General features: G+C 41.2%; 1 protein-coding gene and 1 long non-coding RNA gene across 8 annotated transcripts in view; one reads left to right on the top strand and one right to left on the bottom strand.

The window, feature by feature from the left end:
- LOC127536822 (uncharacterized) overlaps positions 1-12712 on the top strand; it is a 123987-nt gene that overhangs the window by 31598 nt on the left and 79677 nt on the right. The gene's annotated exons all lie outside the window — the stretch shown is intronic.
- usp32 (ubiquitin specific peptidase 32) overlaps positions 1-12712 on the bottom strand; it is a 92655-nt gene that overhangs the window by 7558 nt on the left and 72385 nt on the right. For 4 of the 7 annotated variants that reach the window (XM_051958145.1, XM_051958146.1, XM_022201033.2 and 1 more), the window contains exons 17-29: positions 12377-12531; positions 10946-11027; positions 10690-10764; positions 9396-9534; positions 9203-9308; positions 8750-8923; positions 6291-6465; positions 6057-6208; positions 2479-2590; positions 2185-2384; positions 1866-2050; positions 1287-1373; positions 893-1013 (exon numbers count right to left, since the gene is read on the bottom strand). In XM_051958145.1, the coding sequence (XP_051814105.1) occupies positions 893-1013; positions 1287-1373; positions 1866-2050; positions 2185-2384; positions 2479-2590; positions 6057-6208; positions 6291-6465; positions 8750-8923; positions 9203-9308; positions 9396-9534; positions 10690-10764; positions 10946-11027; positions 12377-12531 (1763 nt within the window). Of the gene's footprint in view, positions 1-892; positions 1014-1286; positions 1374-1865; positions 2051-2184; positions 2385-2478; positions 2591-6056; positions 6209-6290; positions 6466-8749; positions 8924-9202; positions 9309-9395; positions 9535-10689; positions 10765-10945; positions 11028-12376; positions 12535-12712 lie in introns of all 7 variants that reach the window. The other 3 variants (XM_022201031.2, XM_022201034.2, XM_022201032.2) reach the window with 1 other exon arrangement.

Genomic DNA, 12712 nt, shown 5'->3' with positions numbered 1-12712 from the left:
GACACGTACCAGAATATTCACTTTAGTGTGCAAAACCCTAGCATTCAATGAGCTGAAGATGTCATTAAAAACAAGCTGAAGAAACAGAACAGTTTTAACCTCTCACGAGAAACTCTGCCAGAGAACTCTCTGGCGACTCTGTGTGGCCAAATTCGAAAATGCACCCGTTTTTGTTCTGTCCTTATCTCAAATACTGAACTAGAATACAGGGACCAAGTGAAGCACTGTGATAAAGCCGTAGACTAGAAAGCCTCTACTGGGAAAAAAATAGTGTCAGTGTCAGTAGAGCACAGGGCAGTTGGGTACATCAACTAACCCATCAGGTCACATCAGTCTCACTCCTTACATCTGGACAGATAACATGCCTTTTAGGGTCAAATATATTTACCAAGAGCTGCATATACTCTAAAGCGTGTCGGTACTGTATGTCTTCAAAAGGAAGAATGATAAATTGTCTTACATTGCAACAGTCACATCACAGGACGTGTAAAGTTTCATGTATTTAAAAGACGAGGACAGCAGGTGAGTGAAGAACAGCAGAGGAGCACTGATTTATCACCGAAAAACTACATGTGGAAATGTGACTTCATTTACACTACATTACAATGTTGTGCTTTGTGCTGTTCTGGACATGAAACACAGTGTAAAGCAGGGAGAAATCAGAGCTCCACACACACAGTTAGAATCTCTGGGGTTAGAATCTTTAACATTTTCAGGCACATTCTTTACTGCTCTACTTTGAACTTTGTCTGAGGTGACTTTACCTGGTGCTCTCAGTCAGGGATGTGTGTGTGTGTGTGTGTGTGTGTGTGTGTGTGTGTGTGTGTGTGTGTGTGTGTGTGTGTGTGTGTGTGTGTGTGTGTGTGTGTGTGTGTGTGTGTTCATGATTTACCCTCTCCTGGGAGGTCTGGTAGCGGAGGTGCAGGGCAGTGGGGTCCCAGTCCACAGCTATATAAGCATTTCCCACAGAAGCTCTGTCTTCTGTACACTCTATTGTACAACCTCTGCAGAACCTGGAAACACACAAACACACACATGTACACAGGCTCAGGTAAAGAAACGTTTTGGTCTATTTCATTCAACTGTATTTTTTCTGGTCGATTTTTGTGAAAAGACTACAAGAGTCTTCAAAAAGTCTAATACAACATGTAATAGTCTGATCATAAGTATTGACACACATGCTCCAATCAAATGAAATATATTCATCTTAGATCACTAGTGACGAGCCCCTGTCTTATTTTCCATTTAGTGGCATATGTCTGCATGTGTTTATGAGCTACTCTTACCTGTACCAGGGACACCAGGCACAGGAGTTGCCATCCTTACCCACAACCCGTAAAGTGAAGGGGTACTGGTAGCCCATGCTGTCGTCACTGCAGGTGGAAAACACACAGAAAAAAACAATATTCATGAGTAGATGAATATCACCAGCTAAAAGTGCTTGCTTGTTTGATTTGCCCTCAGTGCTACTTCACAGCTTCTCTCTTGCAGTGGGTGTTGTGGCAGTGAAACTGAAGTAAATAACATTAAAGAAAGGAATTTAAATGGATCAGACTGTAGCTAGCTGATACTGACAGCCCTGATCCTGACTGTGAACGTAAGTTCAGGTGCTTCCTAATCATGTAACACTAAACAACAGGACGTTTCCCTCACAAATCTGCAGTTTCTTTGTTCATTGTTCAATAGAGCAGAGCTGCAGAGATCTCGAGGATACAGACAATTTGAGAGGATGGACAGGACATCTCAGTGGGTTCAGTAAAAAGGTACTCCAGCTGTATGTATGTAGTCTAGTTCAGAGCAAAGACACACCTAGCTCCATTTAAAATAACTGTAAAGAAACAATAATGATCAGTGGAGGAGCGTACCAGTCCTGGGCATGGTTACTGGCCTCCTGTGGGGGCAGTGGGCTGGCCAGTCGGGACACCTGGATCCAGACGGCATCATACAGGTCCTTCTTACTGGTGTGGACTGTGCAGGGAACAATGAGAGGCATGCCAAACAGACTCGGCCTGTTCTTCTGAGATGACAGGAAGTACAACTCTGTGCGCATCTGAAAGAGGGACAAACATGTGAACGTTGTGTTGGGAGCCAGGACTCGGTCATCTTCGGTAAACCAACATCTACGGGGAACAACAGCAGCAGTGGAAATGCCGTCTATTCAACTGTTTTACTATGAGTTCTCACCATCTTCCTGTGCATGGCGATGATGTATCCAATGAAGGGGCTCTCCTGCACTGGTGTTATGTGTCCATTGGCGACCCCATTGGCCACAGGCGTCTCTGGGCTGCAGGGCACCATGGTGCTGGGCCCACCATTAGGGATGAGGATGGGCGTGTTGGCCAGATGCCCATTAGCAGCACAGCCGTTGGCTATAGGGGTGATGTCTGATGAAGGAGAGGAGAAAGCTCCGTTCAGAAATGAGAATCTGTGGACTCCCACACAGGTCTACAGCAGCACAGTTTGAGTGGACAGACTCACCTGTCAGAGTAGGTGAGCTCAGTGATGTCGGTGAACCTGGTACTGGGACCTCAAACGCACAGAGGAAGCCGTTGACAGACAGACGGACCTTCTGGTTGTCCTGAGGGAAGTTCTGAGGACAAAGTGGTGCAATATCAGACTGCAGCATTTCACTGTAGGTCCCTTAATAACATACTTCTGTCCATGTGTCACAAAGCCACTTCTGTTTAGAGCAGCGGTGTCAAACATGTGGACCGTGGGCCAAAACCGGCCCTTCAGAGGGTCCAATCCAGTCCGCGGGACGACTTTGTAAAGTGTAAAAATTACAGTGAAGACATTAACTGCAAATAATTTCTAAACCTTGACAAGTTGTTTTGATCTCAAAGTAAAATACGAGATTGCTCATTGTTCTTTTCTCATTTTGTGTTTCATTTTTGTACAATTTTAGGGGTTTATGTAATGTTTTGTCTCATTTTTGTCGGTGGTCCATTTTTTGTCACTTTGTAACTTTTTTGTCTAGTTTTTTGTCTCTTTTGTTTTGGTTTGTGTCATTTGTCTCATTTTTGTCGCTTTGTGTCTCATTTTTGTAATATTTTGTCTTATTTTTGTTGTTTTTTGTCTGACTTTTGTCTCACTTTTGTCATTTGTGTCACATTTTTGTCGTTTTGTTCATTTTGTCATTTTTTGTCCCTTTTGTGTCATTTGTACATTTTTCTGTTATGTTGTTTGCCCATTTTTTGTGTCTTTGTAACTTTTTTGTCAAAATTTGTCTCATTTTCTCATTTTGTGTCTTGTTTTTGTCTTGTGTTTGTTGTTTTTTGTCATTTTTTGTCTGAATTTTGTCATTTTGATCATAAAGTAAAATACTATATGATTTGGTTCCAGATACCTGTGACTAAATGTTTTTGTAGATAAACTGTGATCTGTAGGTTTTAATGTGTAAATGATAAACTGAGGCTGAATGTTGTTGAAATTGAACTTGTTTTTTTCAAGAAATTTCAGGTTGTTGATAATGTTTTGTAAAAAGATAATTCCTTAAATGTGAACATTGTCAGAACATACTTTTTTGCACTAAAACATAGGAAATATTTGGAGTTGTGCTTATTTATAGGTTATTATACTGTGATTTTATTGGTCCAACCCACTGGAGGTCACTTTGGGCTGTATGTGGAACCTGAACTATGATGAGTTTGACACTGTTGGTTTAGAGGTTATGTAAATATAAATGTCCTGTAACACAACTAGAACAAAAAGTAGTGCAAACACAGTATAATGTAGAACTTTGCTCCAAGTTCAGTCCGATAGATCAATTTATATCCCTCTCATCTTATGGACCTAATATTAGAACTATTAATGACATGATTATCTGTTTATATGCTCGCTTGCTTCATGTTAAGCTATCAGAACATTTCCAGGACTACGCTGGATGGGTAGAAAATACTTTTTTTTGTTTTTAAACTGACAAAGTGAAATTTCTTGATTTGACTGATACACCTGGCCAGCATTTTTTTCCCTCATTTCAACTTGTCAGCAGTACAGCAAGGTGAAAAACCAAATCTTGATGCAATGTGGAAGCTACAGATCACCTCCCCATTCAGTCAGCCTGAAAAACGCACATCTGGCACCAACAATACACATGTTTGGTAAAAGCAAGCAGGTGTTCTTTCTGATCATTAAAATGATAACTTGGTTGGTCTCCAGCAGCACAGTTTAGAGATGAATCAATCATTCTGGTCTCAGTGTTTATTAATGAACTCAGTACCTTGTGTATAGACAGATACTGTCCCTCTGAAAGACCAGTCAGTACTCCTCAGTTAATGTGCCCTCATCCTGCTGACTGGCTGCTTCTCTGGACCACACTGATTCACCAGATGTAGACTCTGATTATAAGCCCTCCATTTCTCCAACATCTCTCCTCCTCTTTAACAATGTGACAGTTGCCACTTTATTAATTTTCTTCATTACAGAAAAGAATAACTCCAAATAGGAACCTATACTAAAAATTAAAGTTTGATTGAAGACATAAATCGTGCTAGAAGGCCACCCTGCTTGTGTTTTTTTTTCTTGGTAAATTGACCACTTTAATGACAGTTGCTAACCTTCTACCAGAACAATTCCCCTTTCACCATTTGTAGACGTATTGTTACTGCATCCTGGGCTTAGCACTGCCAAAGAAGCCAGAATGTTTTTTTTCCCAACTACAGTAGAATCATAATGAGCTCTGATGATGTTCAGTGAGTGAACACTAATGAGCAGTAAATGCATGTACCAGAGTTACAATCAAGTCACCGATCCTTGTTGTACATCTGAGAAACACATTTAACGTTGTTTTTATTCCAAATGAAACACATTTAGTGCGTATGTGTTAGTTAGCCTCCATCCTAATATGATGTATGTATTTATTTATTTAAAAGGATCCCCATTAGTTGATGCCGATGGCCCCAGCTAGTCTTCCTGGGGTCCACAAAAAGACGACAACCTTACATCAAAAGGTCATGTTTCCAGATCACATCAGTCAAAATAGACATCTAATGTGCATCATGTTTATGGTAACAAATTGATATTAGACTGATCATTCAGTCAACAGGAACAAACAGAACAAGAAATAATGCAGAAATAGGACATCACACTTGTTGGACTGGATTATTGCTCAGCCGTTAAGTAATGCATTCTAAGATGGTGTTTGAATGAGGCTTTGCTGTTAGATTGTCGTATGTGGAGGGGGCAGCTATTCCAAAGTGTGATGACACAATAGATAACTGCATTTTTCAAAGCACTGGATTGTGGGCATGGTAGTGCAATCTGACCAGATAGTGAAATAACTATGAATCTGTCTACATGTGATGATTTGATTAGGTAAAAACTCAGGTTTGCTGGAATAAACCATGTTGCTAAAGAACATGACTGTACTCAAAGACGGCCGTTTTTCTACCTTTAACCATGACAGTTTACCATGCATATTTTCTGTGTTTGCTCTGGTGGGGCACTATAAAACAGGTCTGGTATGAAGTATAGAGTGGTCCCTCGTCTATCGCAGAGGTTCCATTCCATTAGATGTCATTATTGTGGTTTATGTTAGTACTACAGTGTTATCAGTGCTATTATGTGTTTTTGTGGTTTAGTCAGCCTAGCTAGTTTGGTTAAGTGCTCTGTTGTCAGGACTGTGAGTGTGAAGTGCTGTGTTTGATGACTTCTTGACACATTTTATACAGGGTCGCACTCTGTGCCAAAATAAAACCATCTTCCAGTTGCAGAGTGCATAAACGGCAGATATCTGGTCTCTGTCTTCTTCTACATTCTTCAATGCAGCCCGCCAAAATAATAAACATGGAAAAAACCTACATACTGCAAAATTCCACAAAATTGTGAAAAATCTGCGAGACAATGACATTACGAAAAGTGAACTGCAATATGGCGAGGGACCACTATAACATGCTATTTGATGAAGGTAGCTGTGTTTTCATATTTGAGTAAACTGAGCCTTTAATTTGGCATCTAACTGTGTTGTAACGCACCAACTGTGATGTTCACCCTCTATGTTAGCGGCTAAATTTTGTACGAGTCGATGAAATGTGTCACCAGTGCAGCAGTGTCAGTACCTTTATGTTAGAAGTATGGACTTCAGCAAGGAGGATCTGCTCAGGCTTCAAGCTGCACAGTTCACTCAGCTGTTTCTTCAGCCCAGTGTACTTCTCATCCATGTTCAACCTCAGGCCATAGCGCACAGGCGTGGAGCCGTCCAGTTTGATGACTACATGCACATCACAACAAAACAAGTTATCCAGCTGGTAAAAAAGGAACGTAGTTAAACATCTTTCTGCCGGGTGGCTCACCGGTGATCTCCAGATGCATGGAGCTGTCCATGGGCAGGGGCAGAGACAGAAAGTTGAAGGGGTCGAAGCGAGCACTGATGTGGCCGCACGTCTTACACTTCACCTGGGACTTGAGCTGACCGTGGAACAGATCAACCACGATGGAACGGTTTCTACGCAGGTGGTTCTCCCACGCCTGCAGAGAGAACCATGGATACACACACGCAACAGTGAGATCACACACCTGTAATCCTGCCAATCCCTCCCTTCAGGGCAAACAGAAAACAACGCACATCATCAATACAGCTCCTCATCCTCTAACTCTCAGAACAGACTCCAGAGGATGTGACAGTCTGTTACATCAACATCCCTCTAAGGAGGGGAGGCTAGCGGTTCATTTGATACCATAAAGCCTGAAGATAAAAGTCACAGCTGCCCTATTCCCACTCTATCCTGCTCTCATTTCACAATACTATTAGAACAACACTGAAGGAGCCACTTTAATGTCACAGAGAAATGTGGAAAACAAGTTTTCCGGAGCTTGAACAGACTCTTAGTCAGACTTGTGAGACAAACTGTGAAACGTGAATGTATTTATGGCAGTTATGGTCCACTGATGGATGTGAGGCCTGGCTGTGTAGAGACAGACTTATTCAGCATATTGAATAGAGTGTGGACAAATGTGGCTCATTGTGGACATCAGAAACAATGCTTTTAGAAAATACTGATGATGTACACCTGCTGAGCCACGATAAGGAGCTGACTGATGACACTGCAATCATGAAACAGTCATTTAGCAGACATCTCAGCACAGCAGGAAAGGACTCGTTGTTTGTCTGCTGAACAGGGAGACTTTATGACCCGTGAAAAACTACACTGTAATGTGGGCTGTGATAGCAGAGAGCAGGAGACAAAATGCTGGTCTAATCAGCTGACACTAAAGTCGAATCTTGGCAGTTATATAATGTGTAGTGACCATTTCAGGCAAATATACCTAAACTATTTTCTAACTAAGCTGGTTTATGCATTTATATTTTCTTCCTAATTGGAAAGTTTTCATTTCCAGGTAATGCTGTTTGAACTGCAGTGACAGAGCAGACCACAAAACTTTCACTGTTTAAAAGGCATCTAAACAATGAAAGTGACTGCACTAGTCTCCGTAGTTACAATGACTTGGATGAGAATAAAAGCTGATGAAAGCCATTATTAGCTTAATGTCCTTCTAATGCAAGCAGAAAAAGCTATCCAGCCACAATCAGCTCCTCTATAGCTTTACCCTAGACAGGACTTTTCAAAGTCAGACAAAATGACTCTGAAACTGCCCTCCAGGAAAGCAGCTCTCTGGAAAAGTACAAGAATACAAGGCAGGCATGCTGGGCACAGTGCAGCTTTAAGGATGCAAATCATTTCAACATTATCTGGGAGTGCCTTAAATTGAGTCCATGTCAGAATGACATTCACAGAGCATTGGTGCATGGTAGTGAAGATTCAAACACCCAGAACTTTTTAGAAACCTTTGATCTGGGTGATATTTTTGGTTTAGAAACAGGAGGGGTATAAAGCTGCTGAACGCCATTTTGGTAACATCAAATATCATGACCGACCTGACTGCCTTCAAATGACTCAAGACCGACCTGCTCAGAACTGCTTTTAATACACAATACTAATTTATTTTATGATGTGCTTTATGACTTGTTTCATGATGTTCTTCTGTTTTAATGTTTGCTGATTTTGTCCCCCCCACTTTTTGTCAGGGGTCATTTTGTCTCCAACACATTCAAATTCTTCACATGTAAGCCGTTGTAAACCCAGTTATTTTCAGCAGTATAGAAAATTCCGACGCTCCTGAACGCACCATCCGCACTCGGCCCAGAGTTGCACAGACATGCAGCACACCTTCGTGAGGTTAAAAAAACCGTGCAGATGCAAAATTTGCGCCCGTGCCAAGTGGAAGCTCCGACAGGAGGTGTGCAGGGGCAAAATTTCGGCCCGGGAGAATTAGTACTATAGCGGCCCACAGACTCTTCAACCCGCATGTATCGATGGCGCAATAGGATGAGCCTCCGCCTTAGGTGCGGTGGTTGTGAGTTCGAACCCAGCTTGTGGCATTCTGCCGCCGTTCTTCGCCATTTTCTCAAAGTGCTGTGGTCCTCCTTAATACACTTACTACAAGACAGCAAACAAGCTCTGAAGTTAAAACAAGCATGTTATTTCTGTTATGTCAAATGTAGATTCATGGATGTATTTATGATGGACATCAATGATAATTTTATCTTCAGGAAGTCTACATAAAAATCTGGGTCATTTGTGTCTTCAGATGTGAGTTATGGTTTGATGCTGTCAAATCTCAGCCAGAATGATCTACTGAGAGCCACCGAGGCTCACATTTTGAAAGACTATGTACCAGAACCTTATACCAGAAAAACAAATAAAGTGTTTATTTAGTTTCAGTGCATTTTATCAGGAGAGTGAACGCTGACCTCAGAGGCCACCTCCCAGTCGGGCCGGCCATCACTGTCCTTCAGCTCCACATAGGGCTTCTCGTGGACTCGGTTCAGGTCTTCGTGGAGCCCGTCCAGCAGGAAGGCCAGCAGCTCCTGGGAATCCTGCTGCTGAAAGCCATTGAAGCGTGGAGCATACTTTGCTATCGTCCACTGGAGAGGAAGCAATGACATCATGAACTTTAGTTCTACATAACTTTTAAAAGCATTTCACAGATGCTTTGTAAAAGTGCTCCTGTAGCACATTAACAAGTGTAGATACAGAACATAAACCCAACAATACTCCGCTTGCAGATGCAGAAAGGTGAAGAGTTATGGATCAAAACTGACCAAAGCATAAAGTAAAGCAACAGCACTCATCGACTGTTTAAATCAGAAACTGAGAACCAACTTCTCTGTTTGATGACAGACTGTTCAAGGAAGGCTGCTCACCCTGAGTTTGAGTGGAGCCAGGTTCTTCTGTGTCCCACTCCACAGCTCCATCACTAGGTCACCATAACACTTGGCCATGTGACCTCGCATCCCAATGGGGTTGGTTCTGTCAATGCATCAGTACAGATCGGTTAAAATGAGCAGGTTCAAACTGAAGGGGGTAAGATTTAGATCTAATACGCTTCTACAGTACCGGTTGAGCTCATAGAGGTGTTTCCCTGAGATGAAGTAGTCTGTCAGAGGCTTGGTGTTGCTCACACACTGGATGCTGGAGTTCATGAAGCAGGTGTTGCCAAGGTTACTGAGGCCTGTGGCTCCTTTCTCTGTAGGAACTGAGTTAGAAAACAAGGAAGTACTGGTCAGATTCAAAACACTTAACTAAAGGATAAACTTGAAATATGCGTAATAAACATTGACCTTAGACAACCTTAATGTCTTTTACTATTTACATACATAAGGCATGTGAGGGATGGAGATAACATCTAACTTGAGTACTAAGATTCTCATAAAACACATTTGTGTGTTTGAGTCACACAGTTAAATAAACACGTCTTTCTTCCTAAAGATCAATCCCTGGGTATCTCTGAAGGTGTTTAATAACATGCCATTGTGAGGAAAGTATTTTCAGAATCCTTTAAGTCACAAATTTGGATACAAAAAATATTCCATCTGTAAAAAACACATTTTCCTAATTTGTACATTGCTTCCTCAGAAGCACTGAAGGATATTAAAACATTATTATGTATGAAAATATAAACCAACAGTGGCAGACAATAAAATCATAAAGTCAGAATAAGTATTTTAGTTATTCTTAATTATCACATTATTGTACATTGTATTCTGAGCAGCCACAAAGTGCATTTGAGTTATAGGAACGGATTGATGGTCTTGTTTATCACACAAATTTAAAGTTTTCAAAAATGACCATACACTTGTTTTTCAGTAAAACATATGCATCGCTATGTGACTTCATATATTTATACATTTATATTTAGGCCTGCATTTTATTTTATTTCACCAAAAAACAGCTGAGAAATTCCTGAATTTGTTTTCAACACCAACTTTCAGTGGACAATAACTATGCTTCCATTGAATGTATTGTAAAATATAGTGTAAATCCTAAAACTTTTTTAGAGTATTTAAAGATGTTGTTGAGTTTTCTGTATGTAAACCCATGTTTCTTAACGGGAAGTTGAAAAGGTGCATAGGTTGGATTTTTTATGAAGTAGTTCTGTATGCCTCGTAACAACACTCAAGCCCCGAATAAAGACAAATAATACTGCATTTAGCCACCCACTGAGTACATTTAGATCACTATATTTTGTTGGAGATTCTTTGACAGTCATTGCCTCCCACAACATTCAACAATGAGTAAAAGTAGGATGATTCAAAGACTCCCCTTCAAATGTTGTATGTGTCTGTAAAGTTAATATCCACTCATCCAAACATGCCAACTGTGTCCAATCCAACGTTCTCACCCAGCTCACCTTTGTGCCTGTCCATCTTACTGCTGTTGGCAATGAAAGACATTTCCTCAGGCCAGCTCATGTCTTTGTTCCTGACTGTGGAGGAGGAGAAACACATTTTGGTGGTTAAACCATTTTGCTCTCGCTTTTATGTACCATTATTCAAAATTACCCGTCATCAGTGAAATTATCTGTTGTTAGCTACAGGACGATCATGAGTCTGAAGAGAGGTTGGTTAAATGTGGACACAAGTGGAACAGAATGAGGCCTTTCATACCCTCAATAACAAGCTGCTGCTCGTCCTGGATCTTCAGACTTTCCAGGGTGTGATCTTCATCGTCCAAGAGGGTGAGGTAGTTCTGAAGCACAGAGAGTGGACAAAGCATGGCTCAAACAGGAAGTAGTCCATCTTTAATATTAAAATAACTTTTGATTTTAATAGAATATGGAATGATAACTATGTTGATTAACAGTTTTTCTAAGTAGCAGTAGAAATGAGTGTGTTAACATGCTAGTAGACACCACGGCAAAATGAAGTTGTTGGGCTTAAAACCACTGAACATATGCACAAATAGGTTGTTTGTCCCTAGCCTCTGAAATCCCTGAACTCTGCTTAAAGGATTGAAAACTATTCTTCCAAAAGGTATTCCCTCATCCGGTTGTCTTGTTAGGAGATGCGGTTACTGTGAAGGCCATAGAATACGTCTTCATTTACGCACTCATTGAACCCGTCGGTGACCTCTTGTGTGCTATAGATGGGGTATCATATCCAGGAAGATGCCCCTCCCATTAGGATAGAAGTGTTTTATGACAGGATAGAGGTGCTCACTCAGCTAACTTCACTTTGCTTTGTTCTCTGGTGACGGTTTACTCCAAGGAGACAAATTAACTCAAAGCATGCTCCAACAGTTTAACAGAGCCACTAGCTTTCCTCACCGTAAGGGCTGAGGGTTCAGGTCTGTACTGTTCTCTTGTTGTACATCACACATGTACTCAGCCAACTGCTAAGAAAACAGTGACGGCTGACTCATATGACCTTCGTGCCTTTTCACATCTCTGTAGAGTAGCATCTATGATTCTGCACCACTGAGCTGTCATATGTGCATTTATCTTTGAAACGAGGGTTTATCCACCGCAACATTACTGCAGTCTTTCTCTCTGACTGCCATCCTGTGCAATGAAACCTCATTTAACATCACTAAGATTTGTTCCTTTCCATATTGATGCTCGATCAGCATTAGCCGGGCCTGTTCAGCATTTTTAAAGATACCACAGTATCACTGGATGTTAACTGCTTAATTGTACCTTGCTGTACACCTGTGTGGAGGATTTCACAATTGTTGGTTTTCCACTGAGTTACCAAAGTATTTCCTTTAATGTGTCACTTGCCTGTACATCATCTCATTTCCTCCTTTGTACAAACCATAATTACTATGACCACTAGAGGACGCTGTCACAGTATCATCTAACTGTGGGTCATAATAAGCTGCTTGCACAAATGACTTATTGGGTCACTTTTGTGTGCAACAATTCTACCTCGAAATGTAGCACTTTGATGTAGTACTTGTCATCCTTGTGAAATACTACATCAAAAACTGGCTGACAAATACTTGACGTGTCATTATTGAAGTTGTGGGAACATATGGCACTGAAGGCCTGTGTGTCAAAGACCAGTGTAAAAGTAATGGGGACTGTTGTGACAGCTCACCTCACTGTTGTAGAGCCAGAGCCTCATGTCCTCCTCCTTAATGCGGAGTCTCTGTGACAGGTAGAGGTGGATGTCTTTGATGGTGCCCATGCGGCTGAAGCAGCCGGTGTAAGCCAGCATTCTCTTCAGAGGGGCGTTGGGGGATGGCACATTACCTGCTAATGGACAGAGACAATAACATTCTGACCCCAACACACAATCTGCACATGCTTCAGTCCACATTTTTTTAAAAGTATCTAGCTAGAAGGAATTTAATTAGGTCTTTGTACACTTTTAAACTGAACTGCTATCTTTACATATTATGTCGGATTAGGCTTTGATTTGTTGTCATGGTAA

Source organism: Acanthochromis polyacanthus, chromosome 13, assembly GCF_021347895.1.
Source record: "Acanthochromis polyacanthus isolate Apoly-LR-REF ecotype Palm Island chromosome 13, KAUST_Apoly_ChrSc, whole genome shotgun sequence".
NCBI lineage: Eukaryota > Metazoa > Chordata > Actinopteri > Pomacentridae > Acanthochromis > Acanthochromis polyacanthus.
This window is presented reverse-complemented; position numbering and strand designations above follow the sequence as displayed.